Source organism: Lemur catta, chromosome 7 (genome assembly GCF_020740605.2).
Source record: "Lemur catta isolate mLemCat1 chromosome 7, mLemCat1.pri, whole genome shotgun sequence".
Taxonomy (NCBI): Eukaryota; Metazoa; Chordata; class Mammalia; order Primates; family Lemuridae; genus Lemur; species Lemur catta.
Genome location: NC_059134.1, coordinates 85,343,040 through 85,355,642, shown reverse-complemented (window position 1 = coordinate 85,355,642; position 12,603 = coordinate 85,343,040). Strand labels below are relative to the sequence as shown.

The following is a 12,603-nucleotide window of genomic DNA, read 5'->3' as shown; positions in this document are numbered from 1 at the left end:
ATGGCACTGATGAAAGAGAAAAAAGGAGTTCTTTTTTGTTGTTGTTACTCAATGAACAATTAGTTCTCTATTCTCCTAAAAAAAATGAAGGTGCCATTAGGAGAAAAATTTCAAAAGTGTCAAGAAGACATATCCAAAATGGAAAGAAAGTTGAAAAGATAAATAAAATGAGCATTCCTCTAGCTATATTTGGTGGAGTCCTGCAGAGAAAAAAATTCCAGCTAGGCAGTATTGAGACATAGTTTATTAATGCAGTTTCCCCCACAGCAGGACACAGAAAGAGAAACTGGTAAAACAGTCACATTAAAAAATTATGACTCCTACATCTGATCTTTATGAATACACAGAAAAGAAACTGTCCTCTTGAGTCGTCCTTGGGCCATGTTGAGGCAGAGATGCAAAGGATTATGTGTTTCTTTGTTTTTTTTTTTTTTTTACTTGAAAGCACTATTTGCTCACACATGGTTGGAACAGACTGAAAGTTACTTCCCACATTTAAGGGATTTTTAAAGTATTTATAAAAAGACACTAAGAAAATTTTGAGCAGTTCTCCCAATTACATTTTGAAATAAAGCACTACAGTCTTTTGTTCTTAGAGTGTACAAAATTGAAGTTTGTTTGTATTGCCTTTGGGGAAAAATTTGTAGTAGGTGGTAAACTGGTTATAAATGGAATTTCCCTACAATCTTAGATCTAGAAGGGAGCTTACTGATCATCTAATCCTGTGTTTCACATAGTACAGGCTGTGCCCCACTCTTGAGTTATGAAATCAAGTTAGAGAATCACAGATAACATTAGGAAGTAGAGGAGGTGAAGTAGAATAACATTGAGTAAAAGAGAAAAAGTGTTATCCATATGTTTTGTGAAACATTTGTTTCAGTTGTATTAGAGCATGTGTGTGTGTGTGTGTGTGTGTCTTAGTGTGAGTTCTGGTCCCCAAAATTAGAAATTACCAATCTAATCAAATACTTTCCTGTTCCAGGTATAACAAGTGGAGCCAGAGAGGGGAAATGTCTTTCTCAAGTCACACAGTGAGTCAGAAGTTGCCTGGATTCCTGACTTCCAGTATCCTTTCCGTTAGATCTAATGATCAAAATATGCTAAGAGTGGAAGTCAACCTTTGTTCTGTGGTTTCCATTCCCTCCTGGCAGCTGGCATTCTATTGTGTTCTGGAACATTTCCTTGCTTCTGGACCAACTAGACTCCCTTTTCTCCACCTCTAGCACTCCTGCTGCCCTTCTACCATTTGGGATCAGTGGTTGTGTGGGATGGGGCAGGTGTGTAGAGGGAAAAATAATTAGTGCCCAGGCTTGAATGATCCATGACTCATGGATAGCTCCTGGTAGCTCAGAAGGGACAGAGTTCCACAGCTCACTGCTCCCTGGAGCTAATGAGCCACATGAGAAATAGAATTGCAGCCTCTCTGTGAAAAAGAGGGGCGTACATACGATATCGCACGTAGAGGGCATTCTCAGAAACAAGACAACCAGATGACAACTGTGGGCTCTAGGTAATTCCTGCCAGACTCACACTCTAGCTGATTCTCCTGCGTCAAAAAAGCATGTGGATAGTTTTCTATAACTGCAGAAATAGGCCAGGATTATGAAAGAGGATCCTGCCTGGGACTCAATGGCCTCTGGTTTCGACTTAGAGGGGAAATGATCTACTTCACTAATAAACATGTTGCATTTACTATGTGCCAGGCACAACTTTGAGAATATTATAAATATTTACTCATTTAATCCACATTATCAACCTCTAGGTCTTCTAAGAGGACTCTCCTACCTTCAGTTGTAGGCAGGTTGAGATGTGTTGAGATGTGTTAAAATAATTTGTTTTTCTTCTTGATTCGAAGACAGGAGGGTGAGTACACTTAATCGAGTTTAGAACTATGTCATTGACAAAGTGAATTAATCAACAGTCAAATCCAGGGAGAAAAGGTCAACTGCCTACTTTCTCTTGGCAGAAGGAATTGGGAAAAGGATTGTTCTTGCAAAGATTCATCACTTCTTGAAGCTTTCCAGAAGTGGTGATGGATTTGCAAAAAGCCATCTGCTTTTTAAAAAGAAAATTTAAACCGCCCTCATATATTTGTAGTATAGCTGCCTTGGTGCATTGGGTCTGCTTTGGTCCTGAAACCACCCACTCAAAGCCATGTGGAGAGCAAAGCTGTGCCCTTGGCCTTATGAACTAGTGCCCTGCACAGTGCTGGAAGAGGGTCCTCAATAAATAATTTATTAATTTATTACTGTATGTCTAAAACTGATCCTGACCTTGGAAACAGCCAGATTTGGCTTTGATGATGACAATTAATAGAAGTTTACTGAAGCATAAGAAGGGCATGAGTTTTTTAAAAACAGGAATAGGGCCACCAGGTGTAGTGGTGCATGCCTGTAGTCCCAGCAAAGGTGGGATGATCACTTGAGGCCAGGAGTTCGAGACCAGCCTGGACAACATAGTGAGACTCAATCTGTACAAAAATTAATTGGCCAGATGTGGTGGCACGTGCTTGTAGTCCCAGCCACTAGGGAGGCTGAAGTGGGAGATGGCTTAAGCCTAGGAGTTCTAGTCCACCTTGGGCAACATGGGGAGATCCTATCTCTAACAAAAATAAAAATAAATAAAGAAGAATAGGAAGTGAGGTTATTATTTTTTTTTGGAGTACCTATTATGTGTCTGTGTGTTTTATATGTTAACATTTAAATCCCACGGTATTCTGATCGATTCTCCATCTCAGAGATGAGAGAACTAAGTTACATGACTTGCTAAAGGTAAACAAGTGAGGCACAAGAATTCAGAATATGGTCTGCCTGCAAAACCTGTTATTCTTTCCAAATCACACTGTAGCCTGCATTTTTTTTTTTAATTTGAAAAATCCTTTGTCCCTAGCATCTTTCACTGACCATGGCAAAACTTTAATTGATCTTTCTGTGCCACAGCCTACCGATTATCCACCAGGAATAAGCAACAGTTAAAACCCATTCTCTGTAATTAAGTCTTGGTTCCCTTAACAACTCCACCATGTAATTAAACTTATTTTTTGAACAGGCAGATATGGTTCACTAAAGAATCTGAGAAAAGCCATTTAAATTATGCTCAGTTTCTTGCTCTGGGTTAACCAAGAGCAAGTCTGGGCTTGGAACTGCAGTGCAGAAAGAATGTGGAGAATGTTGCTGGCCCAGAACTCACCAGTGCTGAAGCTACATGGGAGTCAGGGCACATTTCCTGTGCAATCTGTGAAACTTCTAACTTATTTCTGCTCATTGCTTTCCTTGATGAACATGTTGGGTAAAAAATACAGGTTGCTGAATATTTATTTTCTTCCAACAGCCTCCATTAAATTAGGTGGCAAATTAATAGTAAATAATCATCAGAAATGGAAAATGTTTCTTTCTGAAAGGCATAAAATTATATGAGGTCTCACACTAAAAATATCTTGAAAAAAGATATATTTGCAAATATTAGTACATTTTGTGGCTATATTGTGAAAAATTTGACTTACACCACAGTTTATGGACTTTTTTTCTGCTAAGACTGGCTTAGCATAAGGCATTGAAAACTTAAGGATGACATTAAACAGTTAAATTACACACTACTTTTGTAATGCAGTCAGAAGGGGAACCCACAGAGATTTAATAGCTTCATGAGTCTATAAAACCCTAGGTTTACAGATGCAAGTCAAATAAAAAACTATGAAAGTTGTAACCAAAAGTTGCTTTGAGTTAAAGGTCATTAAATAAAAGGAAGATAATAGGCAAGATCACTTGGGCCCAGATACAAAATAAAATGCCAAAATAAAACACCAATGGGCTGTAAAACAAAAACCAACCACCTTTTCGTGGGTAAAAAAATCCAAAGAGACTTTCTAAGTTTGAAGTCCTAAAAAAGTAAAGGGCCAAATGGCAAAGTAAAGGGCCAAATGGCATACACAAAGTCCTGTACACTTTCATGGTCTCCCAGCAGCTGCTGGGAGGGGACCATTGCAGTTAGTACCCAGAAAACAGTACAATCTCAGACAACTGGATGAGTCCAGATGTTGGAGATTACGATCTCCTGAATGCAATGGAATTTATGCCAGGAGATTAAAGAGAAGAATTAATTTATGACTTTCTCTACCTGTTTGCAATATGGTCTCAGCTTATTGTCTGTATACATTGCCATGCACGGTAATTACAATGCTGAAAATAATGTGCAACATGTGACCACTGTGGTTAACTTTAAAAAGGGGGCATTTGTCACATTTTAGTCTCCACATCTGGTTCTATCATATTTGCCAAATGATTAATAAAGGAATATATTACATTGAAATCCTTTCATATCTAAGTTTTATTTGCCAGGAAATAGAACACTTTCCTCCTATCTCCCCCCACATTCTAGGCTGAACTGAAATTTCCAGCACTAGGGTCCATTTGAGTGAAGACAGGGAATCTGCTCTTGTCTTTGTTGAATTCTATAAGTTCTGTGTTCACAACTGATGAATCCTTTGTTTTAAAAGCACATCCACAAGGGAGAAAGCCTAAAGCTTATTCTGAAAGCAGATACCCCAAACAAGTTAAAAGCACAGGAATTAAATTCTAAATTTTAAACTCCTTTTTATTGAAATATAAGTTTGTTTAGTATATTTACACCACACTTTATGCACATATATACATAGAAGGCAAATTCTGTCAAATAAAAAAGTTTTAATAAAAAATTAAAATAAAAACGAAATAAAGTGCATGAAACTGTTTTTTTTTTTCTTCTGGTGAGCATCATCATTGTCAAAATTTTGGTCGCTTGGGGGCGGGGGAGGAAGACGAAATTCATTATTTGACTCAGTGCATACAGCCGGCCCTGAATTCATAGCCTTCAGGGCCAAATGACAGGAGGTCAGGAATGAGTCAGACAAATTAGCTGGGTCGGCAGGGCTCCCCCGAGTCTGGAGGTCCTGCTCTCTTTGTCCTACGGGGAGCCGTTCCCCTGCTTGGAACAGTGATCTCACCACCTCGGCGCTGGAACAAAGGGAGAACACAGGAAGGGGGCTCCACCAGCCAATGTCACAGCCCTGCTACGGGGCCACCAGCGATGCATTTGGTAGGAAATCGCAGAATTAGCTCAACGGCTCAAACGGAAGTTTTCCTTTTTCGGAAAGAGAACGAGGGGGCCCAAGAATGGGGTGCATCTCCCACAGGGACAGCCACTGGGGGGCCAAACCCCAGCAACCAATTTCTTCGGATCCAATCTCCGCGTTGGCACAGGAAAGAATCCTTTTATAAGCTGGGTGGAGGGGAATGTTACACTTCCCGCCTCGATAAGTTCGTCCACCCAGAACTTTGAAAGGAAATAGCATGGGATTGAAAGAAGGGGGCAGGTGGGTGAAGCTGAAGTTTTAGACACCTTCACGCTCGGGCCACTGGCTGGGCGTTGGCTGGCTGGTCCCAGACAGAAGCAGAAGCAACGGCCCTTCCCCCACGATCCATACCCCAGTCCCGCTTCTCTCTCTGTTCCTCCGGGTGATGCTAAGTCCCCGGCCGCCGGCCGTACTTGGCCTTACAGTGCAAAATGTGCTTGGCGAGGAAGTCGAGGCGGCGCTGTAGCAGCTGAGCGTGGGGGTCGGCGAGCGCGGCCAGCTCGGGGAAGCGAGGCTCGTGGCGCCGGTAGAGGCGCAGTAGCCGGGCCGCCGCGTCCTGTCCGCGGTGTAGCTCCAGGACGCGCCGCGCGGTCCGCTCGCGGAACACGCACACTGACTGCAACAGCGGCTCGTTATACTTGTCCCACATGCCTGCCACCCGGTAGCCGTGCACCAAGCCCGCCTCGTTGTCCAGAAAGACCAGCGCCCCGCCGGGACCGCGGTGCAGGTTGCTCGTGGCGCGCTGCATGACGCGCGGGTCCCACTGCAGGCTAAAGAGATTGCTTACGAGCCGGTCGAAGTTGGCCGTCAGGTAGTCGAAAAGGATCAAGTCGGTCCATTGTACCAGGTCCACCAGCTCCGCCTGGCTGAGGTTGGCCAGCTCGCCCCCGGCGTCGCGCAGGGGCCGCAGACGGCCGTCCTCCGAACGCCAGGGCGCGGGCACCACCACGTCGGTGAGGTTGGGCAGCCAGCGCGTCAGGCTCACTACGCTGCCCTCGGTCCAGTGCGCTGCGCGTAGCTCCTCCTGCACCTGCACCCACTGCGCGCCCCGCGCCTCCACCCGAGCCAGTGCCAGCGGCGGCACGTGGCGCTGGAGGCCCAGCAGGCGCGCCAGGTAGTAGGACAGGGCCTCGCCCTGGATCTGCTCCGGGTTGATGCCATATCGCACACAGGCGCGGGTGCCGTCGGCAAAGCGGGCCAGTCTGTTGGAGCTGCGTCCGCAGCCCCCGCGCTCCAGGGCCACCACCTGGGCGCCTCGCGCCGTCTCCAGCCACGCCGCCGCCTGGGCCTCCGAAAAGCCCCGGGGCACCTGCTCCTCCAGGCCGCGGCTCCAGAAGACGCCCCCGTGCACCGCGGCGCGCTCCTCCGGCCGGGGCCGCCCGGCTGGCACGTGCCGCCTGCGCTCGCCCGGGGGCTGCCGGGGCGGGCCGTCCGCGCCGGCCGCCAGGGTGAGCAGCGCCCGGAAAGTTTTCAGGGAGCCGCCGCGGGCGTCCCACGCCAGGGGCGGAGGCAGAGGCAAGCGAGGTGCGGGCGCGGGGCCGCCGCTCCCGACTGGGCGCCGTGGGGGTCGGTCTTCGGGCGGCGGGGAGGCGGGGAGCTCAGTCCGCGGCGGCAGGAGCCCGCCCCACAGCGCCAGCAGCGAGCCCAGCGCCAGCAGCCAGAGCCCCGCGGTGGCGGCGGCGCCCCGCATCCTCCTGCCCATGCTCCCGCGGCCGCACCGGTGCCGCCGCCGCCGCCGCTTCAAGCCGAGCCCAGGCACCCGGGTCCCGGCGGCGAGGCGGGCCCGGCAGCTTGTTGGCTCCGGGGCTTCGGGCGTCTCAGCCCCATCGCGGCCGCCGGGCGCTGCGGGGCTCTGTCCGGCGCTCCGCCCGGCGCTGGGAACTCGCCTCGCCGCCGCTTCCCAGCTGCTTTTGTATTTCGCTGTGAGACCCTCCGGTGGGCGCGATTCACAGGCGCCCGGACCACGTGGGAGTGAGGGGGATCCCCCTCCCCCTCCTCCGCCGCTGCTCCCCGCCCCCCGCTCCCCCGCCCCTTCCCCTCCTCTTCCCCTTAAAGCGGCGATGGCTCCTTCCAGGAGGGAGAGGCGGCCCCACACTCGGCCGGGGACTTAGGGGCCGCGAGGAAGCCGGACTGGCCGCGCCCGCGCGGGGGCGTCGGAGGAGGCGGCGCAGAGCCGGAGTCCGGGGCCCGGCGGGAGAGACGCGTCCTGGGCGCTCGCGGGGGTGGGGTGGTCGCCGGGTCCCTGCGCCTGGGCAGCTCCCGGTCTCCGGCAAACTTCGGGCAGAGCCCCACCGCGCTCCGGGTTCCGTTGGGCGAGAATCAGGGCGGGCCCCTTTCTCCGGTTTTGGACGGGGTGATTCACTCAGCCTTATGTAAATCCCTGGGAATCTCTCCGAGCCACAGAGGATGTGACTCCAGCAGAGAAAGGAACCGTCTGGAGCCACAACTTTGAACCGACACCGCCTTTTCGGAGCACGCTCACTACCACCAGTCACTGCGGACTTGGGAGCTTTGAGGTTGGCCGCTCCGCCTTTCCCAAGGGACTCCCGGGGAAGTAAACCTCCCTGTGCACGCGCATGTGGAGCACCTTGGCCAGCTCCCATTCACTCGTGCATCTGTTCAACAAAGCTACTGCCCTCGGTTGTGGTCACACGAGCTGTAACATCCGCAGATCTGGGGCCCAGTGCTCCTTTACCTTCCAGTGGGACGCTCAGGTTGCTGCTTGGAGGTAGCCTGGGATCCGACCTCGTGTGGGGGATAGAGTTGTCAGGGACGACTTCTCAAAATAAATGATACTGTTTCACCCAGGAGGAAACTGAGGCACTGAGAGGGGATGTATCTTGCTCAAGATTCCACGGTTAGCAAGTAGAGAAGCTAAAAGTCAAACTCGGGTCTCCTGGCCGCATGCCACTTGATTTTTTCCCTCCATGGAGAATATTTTTATCAAGTTGGCATTCTCAATTTTTAAACGTACTGTCATTTAACCAGTCATTTTATCCCCCAAGTGTGATTTTCAATTAAGCAAATGAAAGAAAAAAAACCCCCATATTGCAGTTGATTTACTGGCTTAATGGTTTAAGGGAAAAAGAAATGATAAGGAGGTGGTGAAGAGGCAAACAAAACCAACCCCCCAACACATCTTCTTCCAGCCACCTTTGGGTTTAATCCCCCAGGAAAACTCTTCAGATGCAAATGGGCCCTCTCCCTGCCCTCTCCCTGCCCTCTCCCTGCCCTCTCTGCAGGAGAGTGTGTCCCAGATCCAAACTGAGATTCCCAGGTCAGACAAAGCTAGGGGGTGTGGGGTGGTGGGATCCACCTCCTGAAAGCCAGAGTTTGTAACCTGTTTCTTGCACATGTTTCTTTTCTCCTTTTTCTCCCCCCATCAGGTGCACATGAGGGTTTTCAACTGTGCTACCTCATCTGCTGGCACTGATTATGCTTTATTCTCCAAAGAATGAATGTTCTAGAATTATAGAGCAGACACTCTAATGTTAGTGGCTGAGCAGAGGCATGAAAAAATCACATGTGGGGCCTTCCAGCCTTGACCCAGTATAATACCTCCAGATGTCTTCACTGGAGAGGTAAATACACATTGGCTGAAGTGTGGGGTCTGTGTTGAACCTGTTCCCAGCCACATGGTGGCTATACCATGCCTTTTCATAGCGTTTGTCTAATAATGAGATTACTATGGCTCCCATATGGTTACATCAAACTATATTAATTCATTAAAAGGTATTATCTTCCTGGCCCGTGCAAGCTTCCTCCTCCCATCCTTCCCTAGCAGGCAGGGACGATGTCTTAACAACTGTTTATTTCTTATACCACCTAACATAGTGTACTACACTAAATAAGCACTCAATAAGTTAAATTTAATTTTTGTCTTTTGGTTTAACTTCTACTGGTATATATATATTAACATATGTATTTTAAATGCAGCGCTTTTAGTTTGGGCAAACTACAAGCAAGATCCCCACCTTGTGGGCATATGTAGAATATCCTCTAATTAGAGAAAAGTGTATATATATTTTTAACTGGACAATTTATTGTTTGGGTTAAACTCTAAGAATATTAAATGGCTACTATGGCTAGGTCCTAGGGGTTATGGGGAAATCCTAAGTAGTTGGTGTCTCTGTTGTCTTGGCTGCTAGCAAACGCTGTAAATAACTACCAGGGATCCTTCATTGTAAACCTCACAGGGAGTCTGTCTTGTCCATTGTTTTATGGCTGCCTGGGCACAAGGCCTGGCACTTAGTGGGTGTTCAGTAACAAGTTGTTGAATAAGTCATTGAAATGTTAATGATATGAAGCTCTGCAAGAAGCATGTATCAAGTTTTTTTTTTTAAACAAAGGGGTACAAGATAAGGCTTTTCATTAATTTTAAAAGGAAGAAAAACATGGGTGAGGGCTCTGCATAATGGGTAATGGGGGAAGTACATGACTTCCAGTCGGGAAAGACTGGCTTCAAACTCAGATACCCCAAATCCTGGAATCTCTAAGTCATATTCCCAGTAGTGACGGAAAATCTGAGGCTTAAAGAAGTTGGCTAAGATCTTACACTACAGAAGATGGACCAACTTTGTCTTTGAACAGCCCTTTGCCTATAGCCAGAGGACTGAATGCACCATGTCCCAGAACAGGATACACTAATAGAAACTTTAACTAGTTAATTGAAATGCAGAATTACTGAAAATCAAAGGAATCAACATACACACACACACACACACACACACATACACACACCCAAAGTAGAATGCGGTCTTAAAGTGGTATTTGATTATTTTAGACAATGTTTAAAAACACTCCTCTGCCAATACCAAGCAGTTTTAATAATCACAGCTTTGTAGTATAGTTTGAAGTCTGGTAAATTAATACCTCCCATTTTGTTTTTGTTGTTTAAAATTGCTTTTGCTAAACTGGGTCTTCTCTGGTTCCACACAAAGCGTAGAATTATTCTTTCTATATCTGTGAAAAATGATGTTGGTAATTTAATAGGGATTGCATTGAATCTGTAGATAACTTTGGGCAGAATAGTCATTTTAACAATGTTGATTCTTCCGATCCACGAGCATGGTATAGTTTTCCACCTATTTACATGTTCTGCGATTTCCTTCCTCAGTGTGTCGTAGTTCTCCCTATAGAGGTCCTTTACCTCCTTAGGTAAATATATTCCTAGGTATTTTATTTTCTTTGTTGCTATTTTGAAGGGTATTGAGTCCTTAACTTGGTTCTCCGTTTGACGGTTATTGGCATATATGCACTGTCTGGTGAATGGACACGCTTGAGGCTCTGACTGGGGGGATGGGCAGGACATGGACAATGTATATAACCTGAAATTATGTACCCCCATGATGAGCTGAAATTAAAAAAAAAAATTCTTCTCTGTTTATCCATTGGATAAAAACACTCCAATTCTCCTTTACTTCCTGACCTGTGGACACCTCCACCTCTTACCCGTGGCCAAAGCACCGTGGCTCTTTGGGATAGCATAGTTAATCACAACGTGTAACCTCAGTGCCTTCTGGCATTTGCTTGGGGATGAGATGTTGCTCACCTGTCCCTAAACTGGAATCTGTTAAGACTCTGTTAATACTCCCAAGCCTGGACTTACAATAGCTTCAAACTTTCCTGCAGTCCTTGAAGAATGCTCTGGTTCATGTAACAGTGCCTCCAGGGGAAAAGAGAGGAGGTGGAGTGAAGGGCTGGGAGCAGGAGAGGAAGGTTGGAGTTGGAAGAATTTCCAAGTCCTGGCATTACAAGTTTCTAGCTTGTTCCTTGGGCTTGTTATTTACCTTCTATGAGTTTTAGTTTCAGAACCTGAGAAATGAGGTTAATAAATCCTACCTAACTCACAGGGTTGTTATGCAGCTCAAGTGAAATATGAATAATAATCACAACAGTGGCAGCAAACACTGAGTTTGCTTATTCTGGGCTTGGAATGGGGCTAAGTCCTGCATGTGCTTTATCTCATTTAAACCTCCTAGCAAGTATTATTGTTGTCCCCACTTTACAGATGGGAAAGCTGAAGTTCAGCCAGTAACTGCCCTGAAGTCATCATACAGCAAGGAAGTGGCAGGGCTGAGATTCCAGAATGATGTAGTCAAAACCCCTTATAAATTGTAAACTGCTGGGGGAATGTCAGGTATAAAAATTATTGCATTAAATCAAGATAGAGTCAACTCAGATGCAATTTCTTTGAAATGTTCTCTGGGGTCACTACTAAGTGAAATGGTTAAGAGTGTGAACTCTAAAGCCTGATTTTCTGAGTTTGAAACTCAGTCCTGCTACTTAGCAGGCATGTGACCTTGCGTAAGTTACTTCCCCTCACTGTACCTTAGTTTGCACGTCTGTAAAATGCAATAATAACAGTCTTACTAGTATTAGTAATAATAATTATAATTATATAATATCTAGTTATTACTAGTAATTAATAGTAACAAAACTTATTGATTATTGTGATGATTAAATTTGTCCTTATATTTAAAGTTTTTAAAAGCCCTTCTAAGTGTTCACTATTATTATAGTTTTTGTTGTTCTTTTTCCTTCCTGTTTTACTGTTTCACTGCCCAGATGAGATCTCTTCCTTTACCTGTTGCTGTCTTCCACCAAGCCTCACCTGGGGCTTGTATACCTAATACAGGTGGGCATTCCAGCTCACCTTCTGTATGCCCCACATGTGTATCTTCCCTGACAATTACACAATTTCCTTCCCCATGGAGCTGGACTAGCTGGCCTCTTCCAGTTCTCAGTGCAACTCTTGTTAAAAGCCCACATCCTCCAACCAGCCTTGGGCAGACAGATCCTGGCTTCCTGTCACTACTCTGCCTTTTTCAAGCCTGACCTTTTCTGGGTCTCCCAAGTTACAAGCCCCTTGCAAAGGCAGAGGCCCCCAAATGTACCCTTCCAGATGCTTCTACAAAAAGGAAGAGAAGGAAAAAAGATGTCAGAGAGAAGTGTAATATTCCTTGAAATTTGGTATGACTCCTACACGGGCCATTACTGTTTGGCCCTGGGTAGTTTTCTAACCTCCTGGGCTATAGTTTTATTATTTATGTCTTCCTATGATGGATTGAGTATTTGTTTCCCTCCAACCCCCACTCATATGTTGAAATCGTAACCCCCAATGTGATGGCATTAGGTGGTGGGGCCTTTGGGAGATAATTAAATCATGAGGGTGGAGCCCTCATAATTGAAATTAGTGCCCTTAGAAAAGAGAGCGCAGGAATCCTCTAGCTCTCTTTGTGCCATGTGAAGACACAGCAAGAAGGCTGCTACCTATGAACCAGGGAGAGTACCATCACTAGACACTGAATCTCCTGACACTTTGATCTTGGATTTCCAGAAATAACTGTTTGTTGTTTAAGCCACCCAGTCTATGGTATTCTGTTATAGCAGCCTGAACTAAGACTGTCCCTCTTTCCCATCTTTTCTCCCCAAGGGTACATTATTCTTCTGCTTGGGGATCATTTTCCTTTTCTTGGTATTTCTATTTGACC

At 46.4% G+C, this 12,603-nt stretch overlaps 1 protein-coding gene across 1 annotated transcript; it reads right to left on the bottom strand.

Moving 5' to 3' along the window:
* Positions 1 to 4,575: 4,575 nt before the first annotated feature.
* Positions 4,576 to 7,067, bottom strand: FJX1 (four-jointed box kinase 1). The gene has a single exon (XM_045556645.1). The coding sequence runs from the start codon at positions 6,810 to 6,812 to the stop codon at positions 5,499 to 5,501; it is 1,314 nt and encodes a 437-aa protein (XP_045412601.1). The 5' UTR covers positions 6,813 to 7,067; the 3' UTR covers positions 4,576 to 5,498.
* Positions 7,068 to 12,603: the final 5,536 nt, after the last annotated feature.

What these genes read in the sequence shown, in the direction of transcription:
- FJX1 (XM_045556645.1), bottom strand. Translation starts at nt 6,812, where the DNA reads ATGGGCAGGAGGATGCGGGGCGCCGCCGCCACCGCGGGGCTCTGGCTG.